This window comes from Sebastes fasciatus, chromosome 10 (genome assembly GCF_043250625.1).
Source record: "Sebastes fasciatus isolate fSebFas1 chromosome 10, fSebFas1.pri, whole genome shotgun sequence".
In the NCBI taxonomy this organism is placed as follows: domain Eukaryota; kingdom Metazoa; phylum Chordata; class Actinopteri; order Perciformes; family Sebastidae; genus Sebastes; species Sebastes fasciatus.
In genome coordinates, this window is record NC_133804.1 from 23620638 (window position 1) to 23635823 (window position 15186).

Below are 15186 nucleotides of genomic sequence, written 5' to 3' on the forward strand. Positions count from 1 at the left end.
AACAAACATCTGTTGTGTTTTCCGCCACGTTGAACACCTTATATTCATAGGTTACTCTCAGTAACAGCTCCACCTTGTCATCTGAACCTGTTCTAAGAGGAGAGTAACAGTGAGAAACTTTAAAGGCAAGTACTGACCTGCTGTAGTAGAGGCAGGTATATGGGTGACGTAGGGGTGGTGGTGGAAGCGAGGAGGGTTATCATTGATGTCTGCTACCGTCACGGATACGGTGGCGGAGCTGGATAGGCCCTGAGGCTGCCCTCCATCTGTCGCCACAACCAGCAGCTGGTAATTGGCCCTGTCCTCTCGATCCAGCAGGGAGCTGGTGATAATCTGTCCTGTAGCCGGGTTGATTGAGAACTGGCCGTGTCCTCCGGTCAGGCTGTAGCTGTAGGAAAGATAAAGGAGGACAAGTTTCAGTGAAAGCTTTGTGAATTTCGGATGAATATCCTGAATCTACAAAAATATTATATGATGTTTATTTTTACATTTTATTGCCTTTACTCCTCACTACCTGTCTGAAAAAATGCAAAAACACAAATTTCCAATACTCAGGTCTACTACAAATCAATCTTCTCTGTCTTTGCCGATGGAAAGTTCAATTTGTAATAGTGAAAACCTTCTTTAACTAGCTTTAACCAGAAGCTGAGAACTGCTTATAGAAAAAGAAAATAGAGAAGAGGCACCTAAAGGGATTTTTTTCTACTGCACCTGCATGTATTTATATGTTTTTGGTGTTTCAAATAAGTTATTACATTGTGAAAGGACTAAAAAAGTATGAAATTACACATACTAACTCTTTCAGTCCATCAAATTATCACAATTACTTCTTCTCAGTGGCTATGGAGCTACTTTAATGTCTGCATCATGAGCACATCTTATGTTAAAGTGAGGTAACTGTGTTATTACAGGTGTTCCTAATGTAAATACCGACCGTCAGGTGTTACATAAGCCATTCTCCTGAAACTGTTTCTACATATTGTTTGCTGCTCTGCCAGACTGAAGGCTCCTGTTCAGTACTGTCACAGTGTGGTCTATAGAGGGCACTGTTTCAAGCTTCACAAAAGCAACATTTAATAGACAAATATGCCCAATAATGGTCATCACATTGTACTGGCTTCACATCAGGTCAGATATTTAACTGATTGAAACATTCAGCTTCATATTCTATAAAATGTAGCCACAGTTTTCTGCTTCACTGCTCACAGAGAGCCACTGTGGTTCAGGCTGGTTGGAGAATTCAATTTAATTATGTTATTGTGGAACATGGTACTTATAGAAGAAAAAAACTCAATAGCTATAAAAATACATCACATACAACACGGATAAAAAACATAAAGTACATGCATGCATAAAACCACATAACATGCAAACTCTTCATGACTGAGGGGCCACAGTCGTTGGCTTTCAAACTTATATCATGTTTCACCAGCCGGACCTAGACGTAAATGTAAACTGACACATACATGTACACACCAGTGCATATTTTGAAAAGGCTTCTTGAGAAAGCATTCCCCTCCAGAGATGTGACGACAAATTGCAGAACAACACGTTAAAGCAAAGTGAATGCAAAGCTTATTTGGACATCATCAACAACATTAAGAGCTGAACACAGTCCAGAGACAAGTGCAGGTTTGGGACTTATATTTAAAGGGCTGTGAGAATCAAAACTAATAACTCGAGGTAACCAGTTCTGGTCTCCGTTAAGGGCCTCGAACCCCCCTGGAACCCCTGATGGGCAAAACTCATACTGTCATAGACAATTAACATCCTCATTATCATGTTTTGGGAAACTGGAGCGCGCTGCGGTACCCCCAATGTGCACCCAGTGGGGTGACTGGGGAGAGAGGAGGGGTCGGGGTTGAGTCAGTGTCCGGCTTGAGAGAGACCGGCCAGAAGCTCTTACAAGCTCCCCCATGGTGGGGGCTGTGAGTGTAAAAAAGCTGTCGTTCCAGCTTGAGTATCGCGGCCCAAACAATGACTTTGGGTGTTGACTAAAGCTCTACACTCTGCTCCGAAACTCCTGTCAACAATTGCAACATCGTCCTGGAATTTCACAAAGCTGGTGATGAGGTAAAACGTCTCAGTGAAGGCGTGAGGAAAGACAAAACCCAGTCCTGCATGGCCCTGAAAGGATATTTTCACACCAGGGAATCAAAGCTAAATAAAGCTGACCTGATTACTCACAGTAGTGACTGGAACTACACACATCTCCTCTGGATTGTAAAAAATGCTTTCATTAGTCTCATGCACAGAAAAGATTGTATTCCTGCGTTAATCTGTCTAATAAAGTATAAATTTGAAATAAACCTTCAGTGAAAATGATTTACTGTTTCCTTCAGACGTCCCTGGAAAAAAATAATCAAACTATGAGGTAATTTCTTAGTGGTTTATGGTTTTTCTTAATGAAATCTAAAGCGGAGGTTTGAATGCCATTTCAGTAAAAACATACACTTTTGTTTTGTCTGTTCAGGAAATGACATCAAATCTCACATTTAGACTATTATGAATTTATTATTATTAAAGACTACTATTAATCGCACAATTTTTTATCTGTTCAAAATGTACCTTAAAGGGAGATTTGTCAAGTATTTAATAATCTTATCAACATGGGAGTGGGCAAATATGCTTGCTTTATGCAAATGTATGTATATATGTATTATTGGAAATCAATTAACAACACACAACAAAGACACATATTGTCCAGAAACCCTCACAGGTACTGCATTTAGCATAAAAAATATAGTTTTTATATATTTCATAATTGGGCAAACTCAAGCCCAACAGGCAACAATAGCTGTCAGTGTGTCCGTGTGGTGACTTGGCTATGACTTGCACCAAACTGCATTTGGTTATCATAAATTGGGCATGTCTGTAAAGGTGAGACTCGCGTTATTTTTGACAGCCCTAATAGGAATTAAAAAATCACAACTAGAATTTTCCCACCCAGATAGTGCTGATACATTAAATTTGGGTCTTGGCCCATGGACTAAAAATAAGGCGTTCCCTAAAAATAAAAATAATGATCAGAAAATATGTGTAAATGAACCTATAGGTACCTTATAACACCATTGACGCCCACATCTGCATCGGAGCTGTTGACCAACAGCACATCCGCTCCTGTCTGAGCGTTCTCCATGATGGTGGTGTGGAAGGCGGAGGAGGTGAAAACAGGGACGTTATCGTTCACGTCGTCCACGAGAACCGTTACCGTCCCCGTCCCGCTCAGAGACGGAGAACCTGGAGACGAAGGGAGAAAAGGAAAAGGAAACGGAGAAAAAAATTCAGTGACAATAACAGTTTGCGTTTCCTTCAGTGAGCACACTAAAAAGAAGTGAAGGAGAAACTGCCTGAAAGGCCAGGACAGAAGCAACTCATTACACTTTCCATTCACATGACAGACCTGAACATGGAGAATTTTCTAACTGACACAATTAGGAACTCCTTTTTGTGCCACAGCGAGCTGGTACAGGGGGAAACAGTAACATGTGAGCACCATTAAATCTCCCATTTTGACTTTAGACACATGGTGACTTATTGTACATGACTTGTCATTTACAGCGAGACTCACACTGAACCAATTCATGCTCCTGCGAGGGTTCAGCCACAATATCCCTGCTGCATTTAATGCAAGCAAATTTCTCTGGCTGCCGGTTTGGGTTTCCATCGGTCGTACTGCCACATCAACGCAGCGCAGAACACATCAAAAGGGCTCAATGTCTCTGAAACCAAATCCGTCAGGCGTCCTTCCTGGGGTCTTGGACACTCATAGATTTAATTTCCACAGCGAGGTATCTATTTTAAGGTGCACGCCACTGAGCGAGTTAGTCTGTGGAATTTGAGCGAGGAGAAGTGCTATTTTCAGCAAAAATCTAACCGTTTTTCTCCAGGAGCGGGTGACGAAACGGGGCTTGCTGGGCCCCGGGGGATGGATTTAAATCAATAGCAGATGAAAACGAGCCGCAATGCAGAAAAACCTGAAGAAGAAAAAAGATTCAGACATCTGCCTTGCTTGAGCTGCCCTTTATAATCCATCCTTAAATGGCACACTGCAGCGCCTGATATATATTCCTAACATAAACACAAGTTCAGTTACTGAAAGTCACAATATGGGATTTGGGGACATCTTAAAAGGCTTTTGAGCTGGTAATGATTTGCATATGTTTACATTGTTTATAAGGACAGAGAGCACCTGAGGATTGAGAAAAGCTGAGATCTGCAAGCCGTATGCGGCACTTTTCCCACCTCTAACTTGTAGTTGTTCCCTCCTGCAGCTCTCTCCAGGAATCTATGTGAATGTGTCAACTATAATACTCCCAAATAAAAACATACACAATCCCGAGCTTGTGTCCCCTGTGCCTGTGTGCTCAGCTGTGGAAAACATCAGATGCTTGAACTTGCGTACCGTGGGGGCCCTGGATTAATAAGAGATAATAAAAAACACTTGGACGGTGGCCACAGAAATTCTCTCTTAATGCGGAGTTGTGCAAAATCAAAACATAAGGAATCTGAGAAAAGAGGGTGTTGAGGGTCAGGAAAGAAAGCTTGAGGGACACTATGGCTCTGCTGCTCAGCCAGCCTGGATTATCTTGTAAATTTGATAAAAATCAGGGCAACACGCTCATTATATTTTGTGCCAGTTCTTCTCATTTGTAAGTCAGATGAATTATCTTTCCCTCAGCAGCCTCCTGAGATCATACATGCTGATAAAGGGACTCATTTCTGTCACACTGTATGTCACAGAGAACCATTTTGCTTTTCGCAACCCTGTCTCCGACAAAGTTATGTTCCCATACAACTAAACTGCATTCTCAATAAGGGAAACACATTTTATCCCGGAATGCGGTTGCAGTTTTAAACAGCTTTAAACAGTTTTGAACATCTTTAAACATGTGGTTAATGTTGTTAACTGAAACAAAGCAAAACAAATAATGCAACACAACTACTTAGTGAGGTTTAGGCAACAAAGCTACTTGGTTAGGTTTAGTAAAGAACATCATAGTTTGGCTTAAATGACTATGTTTGTTACGTTATTAAGCTATACGGACGTAATTTGATGTTGAACGTTGACTTTTAGTTTCACACCAACAGTCTGTCTCTATGTGTCAGCCCTGTGATAGTTTGGCGACCTGTCCAGCGTCTTCGCCCAATGTCAGCTCTGATCGGCTCCGGCACCCCCACGACCCTGAATAGGATAAGTGGTTACAGATAATGCATGGATGGGACACCAACATCAGTCTCCTGGTTAAAAGACTGTGTTTGTTTGACCCATCCACCACTTTGGCTTCTCCCTGCATGGACTATGATTAGAAACATATCTGTGATACATCAAAAACAAACGTAATTCGCACCAAAATCCGCTTTACTTGAAACGTAATCCATAATGCAGTTTAGTTTTATGGAGATTTCCTTTTTAGGAGACAGGACATAGAGACTTATTGTCCAGGCACAAGATTTTGATTTTAAGGTATTTTAGCCAAGTGAGCTACATGACTCTATGGATGGCGATGTCGGCCAGTCCACCACTTTGTTTCAGACTAAAATATCACAGCAACTGTTGGATGGATTGACATGAACTTTGGTATTTGTATCCATGGTCCCCAGAAGATGAAACTTACTGACTTTGGTGATGCTCTGACTTGCTGGTCACTTGAAAAGTTTCAAAACACCGACACATTTACCAAAAAAAGACTGAAGTATACAGGTATACGAGATCCACACTTTCCACACGGTATGTGCCAGCAGGGTTGGACAAACAATGTCCAACCAACTGAAGCGTCCTTGAGAAAGAAATGAAATCCCCCACGAGCTCTGCGGCTGCTGATAAATCGCTGACACTAAACTGTGACCTCGTCGTGGGCAGAGAGGAGAAAGAGAATTCCCTTGAGAAGATCAACAAATTTGACCATTATTGTTGAGTTTGGAGGCCACCGCAGCTTCTTTCAGGCGGGCAGGGGATTCCTCACAAAATGAGATTCGAGATAGTTTACTGCAACATCACTTCGCTGCCCCGGCTTTATGATAATAAACAGACATTCGACCTTAAGCTTGTCATGCATTCAGGTTTTCTGGTGAGAACAGAAGTGGCTAACATGAGCGTTCAGGATAAACAGAGCTGAATTCCAGGAGCAGAATAAATGACACAAACAGAGGTAACTGTAAACAATTTTCATCCCAAAAGAGACCCAGAAACCATACAACACTAATCCTTAGTGACTCATTACCAAAATGAGTCATGTCCTCTGCAGCTCCAGCTAGGACTTTATAAGAATTCTGTTTATAACCTAATATAGGCAATGTTGAATTTTAGGGTGATTATGTATTTCCACCTTTACAAATATTTGTGATGAGGAGAACTCTGCTTCTAAACAAAATACTCCAAAATCATTGGCGATTTATACAGAGGACAGTGCGGCGGCAAATTTGGTGTCGAATGCAAAGAATTAGCGGCAGCGGAAACACAATCCAAGCGGAAAATGTAAATTGTGGTACGCAATTTAGGTAGCATCCAGTCCTTACTGTATCATCGCAGGGCTATTATGTAATCAAACGACCGCAACATGTGGCTAAGTGACCAAACAAAAGGACTTGATTGTCTAATCCGCCTACGCCTGAGCCTGTGGTGTCGCACGTTCAAGTGCGCAACGTGATTGGACTGACATGAGTCATCGTTGTGGGAGAGTTGTCATGGCAACAGATTAGAGCAGCACCAGCTGAGCCTCTTCATTGAGGAGCGATCCAAGTCAGCAAAGGTGTCTGTATCACTTTAAGTTAACTGGTGCGAAGCTGCTGCTGCCGGGCAAAGTTTGTTTGACAGTCAGCAACTCACTAAGACGGTTGTTGATCAAAGATGTTCTGTTCAGGCTGATAAGTGGCTCTGAGAGCTAAGCGGCTTTGCCTACAAACGCCATTAGCTCCTACCAAGAGACTGTGAATGAAGAAAATGTTTGGTTAAACGAACTTGTTTCACCATCCTCCTGGAACCGTCCCGAAATACAATCTAAGCCGCCCCGAAATGAATGCGGACCGTCCCGAATTTAAAATCATTGTTTTTCTACATTATTATTAGTTAATCATTCAAAGTGACCTTTAACATAAATCGAACATCAAAAGTGGTTTATTTTTGTTCATAAATTTAATTCGTAAAATATATATATTTTTTATTTATAATTCGCATGTTTGTTTTGATTTTAACGACAGCAATACAGCTAAGTTAAATTCAAATATTTTCTATGTGTAGAAATGTGTAAAAAATATTTTCTTGGTGGAAAAAACAAGATTTTGTATTTGGGCCCCCAAAAAAGCTAGAACCGGCCCTGCTAGCTGCGTGTCCTAAAGTTGGAGATGCTGCCGTCATGGGGAGAGGAGCAGCATGTTGCCAAGGACAAAATGTGATGGAGAGATCTCATTGCAGCCTCATTACTCAGAGAGGATGAAGAGGAGTCAGTAAGTAAATACTGCAAGTGGCAAACATTAGTAACATGGTTTTGAGCAGTTGCAGAGTTTTGACTCCTCATAGTTAACGTAACGTTATCGTCAGCTCACTCACTATAAATGCAAGCGTCGGCTGCTGACGTGTTAGCGAGCGTTAACTATAACGTTACCGTTAATATCAAACAGTCTAACGTTATAACTGGTAACTTTAATACTAGAAAATGTACCTCATGGACCTGGGAATAGTAATTTTCTGTTGCTGTTGTGGCTGTCGTGAGGTCAGAGGCCAGCGGTATGTGCTGTGTGTGTACGTGTGGGACGGATCGGGCACTGACAGTGCGTGTGTGTGTTTATGTTTTCAAGGAGGCTCAACAATAAGAGACGTCCTTAAGCTTGATCAAGCCAGCTGCTACATTTTTCTGAACTCAAACTGCCTTCTGCTACAAAGTGTGTTGCATTTCAAAAGCATTGTTTCTCCACTAAGAGCGGAAGCAGGTCCAAGCTACAAGGCTAGCCCAGTGTGTATGTGTGTGTGTGTGTGTGTGTGTGTGTGAGCACACTGCCCTCCTTCCAGGCGTTTCACTTTTGTACAGGACGTGATGTCACAACCTGTTTACAGCCTCGGGAGAATGAACAACCTCCGCCGCCGCCACCACTTGTGTGACCTTTGACCTGCATTGCGTCTGCCACCAAGCACATCAGGGACTTTACAGGACACTGTTACCCCAGCTAATCCTTAGTAAGCATAGAGCAAAGATAACCCCCCGCCCCCCTTTTGTGAAGATCTAAATCGCGCTCAAATACTCCCAAAGCCCCCCGACGCTCCTCCGTGTGACCCTGAACCTGTGCTGACCCCGCCATCTTCGACAGGCGCTGGCTCAGACGGGGCATTTTTCACGTCTTTCTTGGCGTATCACTTCTCACAGCGTCATGCAGCCTCAGGACGTGCCTTCTTAGCCTCCTGGGGCTCACTGATATCACATAACCCCTGGCAGCTGTTTCCCCCCCAAAACCTGCTGTCCAATGTGTAAATAGTTCAGATCTATCTTGTTACATCGCGTGGGCTGACAGATTTAGTCATAAAGGAACACTATATCTTGGCAGGTATGCAAATGTATGTAAATGACAGTTGTTTCAAATATTTACGGCGAGGGTGAGACATTCTTAAGATGCATGCGACGGCGGCTGATAAATAACGGGGTCAACATCGCAGCTGGGTATGTCGTCTGTTTCCGATTCTTAAATTTCCACCGAATACCGTACCTATAATAGTAAGAAAAACAGTTTTTATTATGTCGAAAATAACCCTCATCCCCTTCTTCTTCTTTTTTTTTTTTTTGTAGGGAGTGACTCAACAGGAGAGGAATGCTCTGCAAGAGTGCTGAGAAATGCCAGCAAACAGTCTTTGCTGGAATCTGGCAAAGCCCGGGGAAGAGTGTCAGGGTCAATGATTTAGACGACTGCAGCCGAGGCGGGTGTCACCTCGTGCGCCATGGCTCGAGCCGAGTAAGGGGAGGGAGGGGGGATATGGCGAGGAAATATGCCTAAATCTGGCAGTGCAGAATCTGGCCCACCGCTATACGACAAATGACATAATTTTGCCATGGAAAGAGAGCTGGTGGAAATTAGCAGCGGGAAGTCAGCTGCCTACCGGTGGCTGCCATGCTCTGTGGTTAAAAAAGTATTTTTTCCATTGGCAAATCCTGAACCCCTCGATTTTTTTTCTTTCTACAGTAGTTTTGTAAATTTGACCCGTTTTATAAAGCTGCATACAAATGGAGTCTGTTGTATCTGCCGGTTGTATCGGCTGACATTTGAAGCTGCAGCGCTAATATCATTTGACTCCATGAAACAAAGCCATGCAGGTAAATGTTCATCAAAAAATCCACACTAGAAAGATGGACACCTCTAATGGAGGTAATGGGGTAACAATAGGATTTATAACCGAAGGATCAGATACTTAAAAAAGAACTGGTCTGTATGTGATACCCTGAAGTACTCTATTGTGTCTTCTTTATAGTGAGACAGGGAATTTTATCTTTGCTGTCAAAGTTAATTGCGATAACGCTTTAATGCAAAATCATTTTAACACCACTAATTTCTTTAAAGCATTAATGCAACTTTTGATTTTAAGGTTGTTGCGGGCTCAGTTTTAAAGCTAAAGATACTGACATCATATGAAACTGGAAAACATAAGGAATCCAATGGTACCAACCATGTCATACTAGCTTGTCCCGAAGGAGGTTAAATAACGCTCCAAACTTACGCAAAATTTTGGCGAGGAAAAACTGCCATGGTCATTTTCAAAGGGGTGCCTTGACCTCTGACCTCAAGTTACAGTATGTGAATGAAAACGAGTTCTATGGGTGCCCACGAGTCTCCGCTTTACAGACATGCCCACTTTTGTGATTAATTTGCAATTGACAGCCTTACATAGTACTGTAAGCCCTTGTGAAGGAAACTGTCACCCTAAGTTGGAATATTTTTTAATATAAAAGGGGATGTGAGAAAAATACAAATAAAGAATAAGTTTAACAAAAATGCAGATTTAATTGAAAAGATCAATGAATGTGATTCAAAAACATATCTGGGTCTCTACGTGATTGTGCATGTTCAACTATAGTGTTTGCATTCTTGTTACCATTATGCTTATAGACCTCTAATTTGTGGATCACTCGACGGCCATAACAGATAAAGCAATCAATGCACTACCTCACCCTCCGCTGTCTGAAGTTTGTGCCATGAGCATAATCTTATTTCAGGGGTTAATCTTGGGTTACTTAGGAAAGCAAACCGCCGTGACCTGACACTGCTCTCCTGGTGATTGCAGCCTCACATCATCTGTATTTACCTCACGCCGAGAACTTATCAACTTCATCGCTCCGAAAATCAAACTATGTACTTTTACGCAATTTCGCTGCGGCTAGAAAGTTGTTTTGGAAGCAGATGCCACTCATCGCTTACAGTCCAGACGAGCGTGTGTGTGTATATTTGATCCAAATTCATCTCGGGTTATTATTGCACACGAGGAAATGGGGTTTTGGGGAGAGAAGCATGCTCCCTCAATCAGTAAAGCAAATAGTGGACCCTGTGGTACTGTGTTTCCATGAGGTGGTTTTGCCCTGGAGAGCTGTGCTGGAGTCGCTGAGCTCTGAAGAGGTATGGATACCATAAAGGATAAGTCCGAGCTAAGACCTGGTGATAACTCTGTCTGCACTGAGGGTATTCTCCATGGGAACACATCAGACCGATGGTATTCAGATAACATTTTTTTAACCTATGAGCAGCCATTATACTATGGGATAAAGTAGAAAGACGCTGGCGTCAGTGCACCTCGTTTCACACAAAGCAACTGAATCCATCGGGGAGCTCAAAGCGTTCACAGGAGGATTCCTCCCCTGCTTTAATTGAATCTTGAAACGCCAATTTAATTAAACGCAGCACATTCCCTTCAGATCTGGGAATGACACAGTTGGGGCAGTGACAACCAAAACAGAGTCCTCTGTTTGATATTTCACAATGATCCCGAAGAACTTAAAGTGCTTGTTGAACTGGCGGTGGGAATGACTTTCAATTCTGCGTGCTAATATTTCATTGCTGAATCTGAGCTCAGATCTAAGCGATTTTGGCGTGGATCACGTTTGGAGAACAATTGGAGAATAACCCCAAAGAACTGTCGTCCAAAATAACAAGCTTTCAGCACCCTGAGACTAAAGTAGACCAGCTGACCATCTGTTGCCTCCTAAAGATCCACAGACAGTTCACTCTGTAAGCCTCTCAACCCAGAAAGTATTGTCTAGCATAAACATATGGCCGGGTCTAAGCACCTTATTAGGGTACATTACCACCGGACAAATCACATTAACCTCCAAGAAGGTGACATGGCCATACTTTCTGAACCGGAGGGGGTACAAATACATGTGTTAATGACGATTAAGAGATCTGTTTTTTGACCGCTGCAGCTGCTATGAGGGCGCTCACTTGCTGTGAGAGCATCACAGGGGGTTGATTTGAAGGAAACAGCAGCACCCACCTCCTGGGAAAGGCTTCGAGTTGCTCAGTCTAAGCCGTGCTAAGAAGCAGGTTTGAGTGTCTCTGCTGGCACAAGAGATAATCCCTTCCTTCAATATATGATTGACTGATGTTTTATCGAAAAACAAGGATAAAGCTGGGATGTCCAAACAACCGGATTCCTCCGAGTCCACGACAGGTTGACTTAGGGAAGACGGATGAATGTGTAAATTTATGAGACAGCCCATCTGTAGCCTGAAGCTTAAGGCTAAACGGTTAATTACGGTTTATGGACTGCGGCTAGATTGTGCTCTTAAGGGACAGCGTAAATAAAACACATCATTACTCAGGGGGAGAGAGAATTGGCCGCCATCAAGGCAAAATTGACATTTTTCTGCCTCTGAGAACCTGTTGCTTTGCAACAAAGCTTCTTTTAATGCGACCCCGTCCAGCACCCATGAATGGCCCCGGCGGAGCTGAGTGCGGGGTGCGAGCTGTCCCAATGCACAGTTTGCCAAACATAACAGAGTAAACAGAGGTTTTCTCACACTTAACAAGCAGGAGAGTGAAAGGGATATCTGAGTAGAACACTCAAAGCTGCTAGCCGGTGTAAAGGGGAAAGAATATTTCTAATAATACGGCAATCTCAGAGGCATTCGTCAAATTAAATCAAATGTTATACTGCTCGCCGGTTATTTATGGAGTGCCGCGTCTGACTGCTTTTGCATAATTTCTTCCCCATATGTCACGGATAGGGTTTGGCGGTTTGCAGGCAGGCGAGGAAAGCATATCGACGGACAAAAAAAGTGCTGCTTTTTCTCATATTTTAGGGTCTGTGGTGAAACTTGATGAAGTGATGTGCCCTTTTGTGTTTTTATTACAATGGCGCTTTTATTTGCTGTGTTGTTGGATATTTGGAACTCCCTATTTAGCACTGCATCTGTGGGACATGCTGTACCATTATGTGGTGACACAGAAAAACCAGCAGGTCATAACCAGTGTGAGAGGTGGCGAACATATATACTGGCAGTATAACTCATAATACAAGTCTATAATGTTCATACGTTGGCCATATAAATCTGAAATATGACTTTGGAAAAGTGCTAAAGAGTGAAACCTATTCACACATTACATACTGCAAGTTTTTCAAATAGAAAAGCAAGTCGCGAACAGCTACAACGAGTTATGTTAAAATTAGCTTTGGGAGAACTTGATGTGCTAAAAGCCAGCGTCCTCAGAGAAACACAGCAAATAAACATCATTAAAAAGTGGTTCTTGCCAGACTAATCATCCAACCCACGCCACCTTTTTTTAAAAAAAACATTACTTACCGAAGCTATTTACACAAACACTCAGAAGAAGCTATTGTTAAAGTGTACCAGGGAGTGGAAAACAGAAAACAGGCAATTGGAAAAAAAACTTTGCAAGACCACATTGTTTTTTAAGAGCTAATCCAGAATGTTACTGCTCTGTTAAAGTTCATTTGAGGAACCTGATATTTCATTTGGCTAAGTCTTGTGTTGCCACTAGACTGCAGACTGGCGGAAACCTTCAGAAAAGGGACCTAATTAAAGATTTATTATGGCAGGCGTTGGACAGTGATCTAGCAATGCCCCGGCCACGTTTTAACACCGCGTTATCAGTGTTCTTACAGGACTTCATTTGTTCTAAATTTCCATTTGCTTAACATGCCAGAGATGAATAGTGCTCTTTGTTGTTCTTGTTCAAAACGTGATGACAGGAGATTGACAGATCATTATTCAATTCATCAAGTCAGGGGGAAAAAACTAAAGAGGACTGGAGGGTTTCTACACCAGATTCATGGGAGCTGTTTAAGAGAATAAAAGATCCTGCTTTTAAGTAGGGATGGTCATTCAAATTCTTTATCTGCTAAGCGGTCGTTTAGCCCCCCAAAACTTCCCCTCACCCACCAGCCAAAAGGCCATATACAAACAGCGCGGCACTATGGAGCGATGTGCTGGAGGGATGTGAAAGACATGGGATTTCTTTGCGGCCGTATCTGCCATAATAGGCATGGGCCAAGGGATTTACTGTGCCTTCCCTTTAATAAATGTGACCAAACACGGTGCATGTCAATGCACCCCGAGGACGCTCTCACCACCGCATGCAGACTCTGAGGCAACAGACATAATACACAAAATACAAACGTATAAACACACATGAAAAACAAAGATTATGTGCACGTGCATAACTGTGCAGAGACAAGCGTGTGCATACATACAACCTTGCATGAACTGTTAAAAAACTAGTTTATTTCTTCAATTTAATGTCAATTTGCCATATATTTTGGTCATTTTTAACTCAATTTCTCTCTATATATATATATATTATCTCAGTCTTCTCAACCAAGGGATGTTGAGGTGAGAGCACGTATTGCCAACAGAATATTTGAAAAACAGTACATGAAGTGTGAAATTAAATAGCCAAATCCTTAAAACCCAAATAACATCAGTATAAACGAACCCTTAAATAGAAGAGATGATCCAAAAAAATAAACACCACGATAACAAACATCTAACTGATGACTCCAGCAACATTTCCTGGTGATGACTCATTAATAACTTCACACCACAGATAAATCCTGACCCCTACAAGTCCCTCTTGCTTTCCGATGCTGTTACATCGTAGGATATATTGCCAACTTTAGACCTCAAAAACTGGAAGGATTTCAAAAGCAAAGCTAAAAAATGTTAGCTTCAGAGACTTTTTCCTGCATTCTGGTGACTATTTCAGAATGAAAATAACAAAATAATACAAGTACACTATAATAAGCACACTGTAACAGCATTATTTGTTACAGTATGTTATAGTCCGAATAATTCGCCCCTCTGGTGTGAACTTGTGTGTATTTCTGATATAAACCTATTTTCATGAGTTTTCATTCATTAATTTTTTTGCCCCTGCTAATGTTATTCTGCATTTCTCTCAGTCACTGAAAACCCTTTCAGACACAACGCGACAACGGCTCCACTGCGCTGTGAAACCCGTTGTTTCCAATGGCTTGCACCGCGCCGCAATGGCTTTGCTATGATGCTGTGATGTGTGGCGAGCGCAGTTAAAACCGTGCCACGGTTTCGCAAGCAGCTCTCATACGCCGGGAAAATACATTTGGTGTAGCTGTATTGTTGTCCGGATGAAAACAGTAGGGCTTATACACGCTGCACAGCGCTAGAAACATGTTGAGATAACGAAAAGGAAAACATTTTTGAAAATTTGCCGTAAATCAGGAGAAATGCGGGAGAATTGTGACCCCGGGAGGAAGCTGGGAGATGGCAAAGAAAAGCTTGAGTCTACTGGGAAAATTGGGAGGATTGGCAAGTATGTCGTATGACACCAATATAAAAAGAAGCTTTTGGCAACTTTATGTACTTATTGAGAAAACAGTTCACACAGAAAAAGGTGAACCGAGTATCGTCATATGATGTAAAGTCGTAAAATTTATGAACAATGAAAAGAGGAGAATTTTTTAGAGAACGGAAAGAATGCTATCAAACTTTTAAAAGGCTAATCAGCTGCAAAAACACACACCTGACCAGCTGCCAGACACATAAAAATATGTTTTCTTCAATCACAGATGCCAACTTAAATCTATTCTATAAACACTGAGTATGTTACTGTGTGGCTCTGTTGGAAATCACATTCTTCAAGGGGGCATAAGTTGTGTGTTGCTAAGCAGTGGCTTACAAATCTGATTTGCCTGCAGCTGATCCCAGATGTTGG

The 15186-nt window shown here is 42.1% G+C and overlaps 1 protein-coding gene across 2 annotated transcripts in view; it reads right to left on the reverse strand.

Annotated features, from left to right (window-relative positions):
• Positions 1 to 15186, reverse strand: part of fat4 (FAT atypical cadherin 4) — a 118988-nt gene that overhangs the window by 27065 nt on the left and 76737 nt on the right. For both annotated transcript variants that reach the window (XM_074649053.1, XM_074649052.1), the window contains exons 7-8: positions 3060 to 3240; positions 138 to 388 (exon numbers count right to left, since the gene is read on the reverse strand). In XM_074649053.1, coding sequence (XP_074505154.1) covers positions 138 to 388; positions 3060 to 3240 — 432 coding nt within the window. The remainder of the gene's footprint in view (positions 1 to 137; positions 389 to 3059; positions 3241 to 15186) is intronic.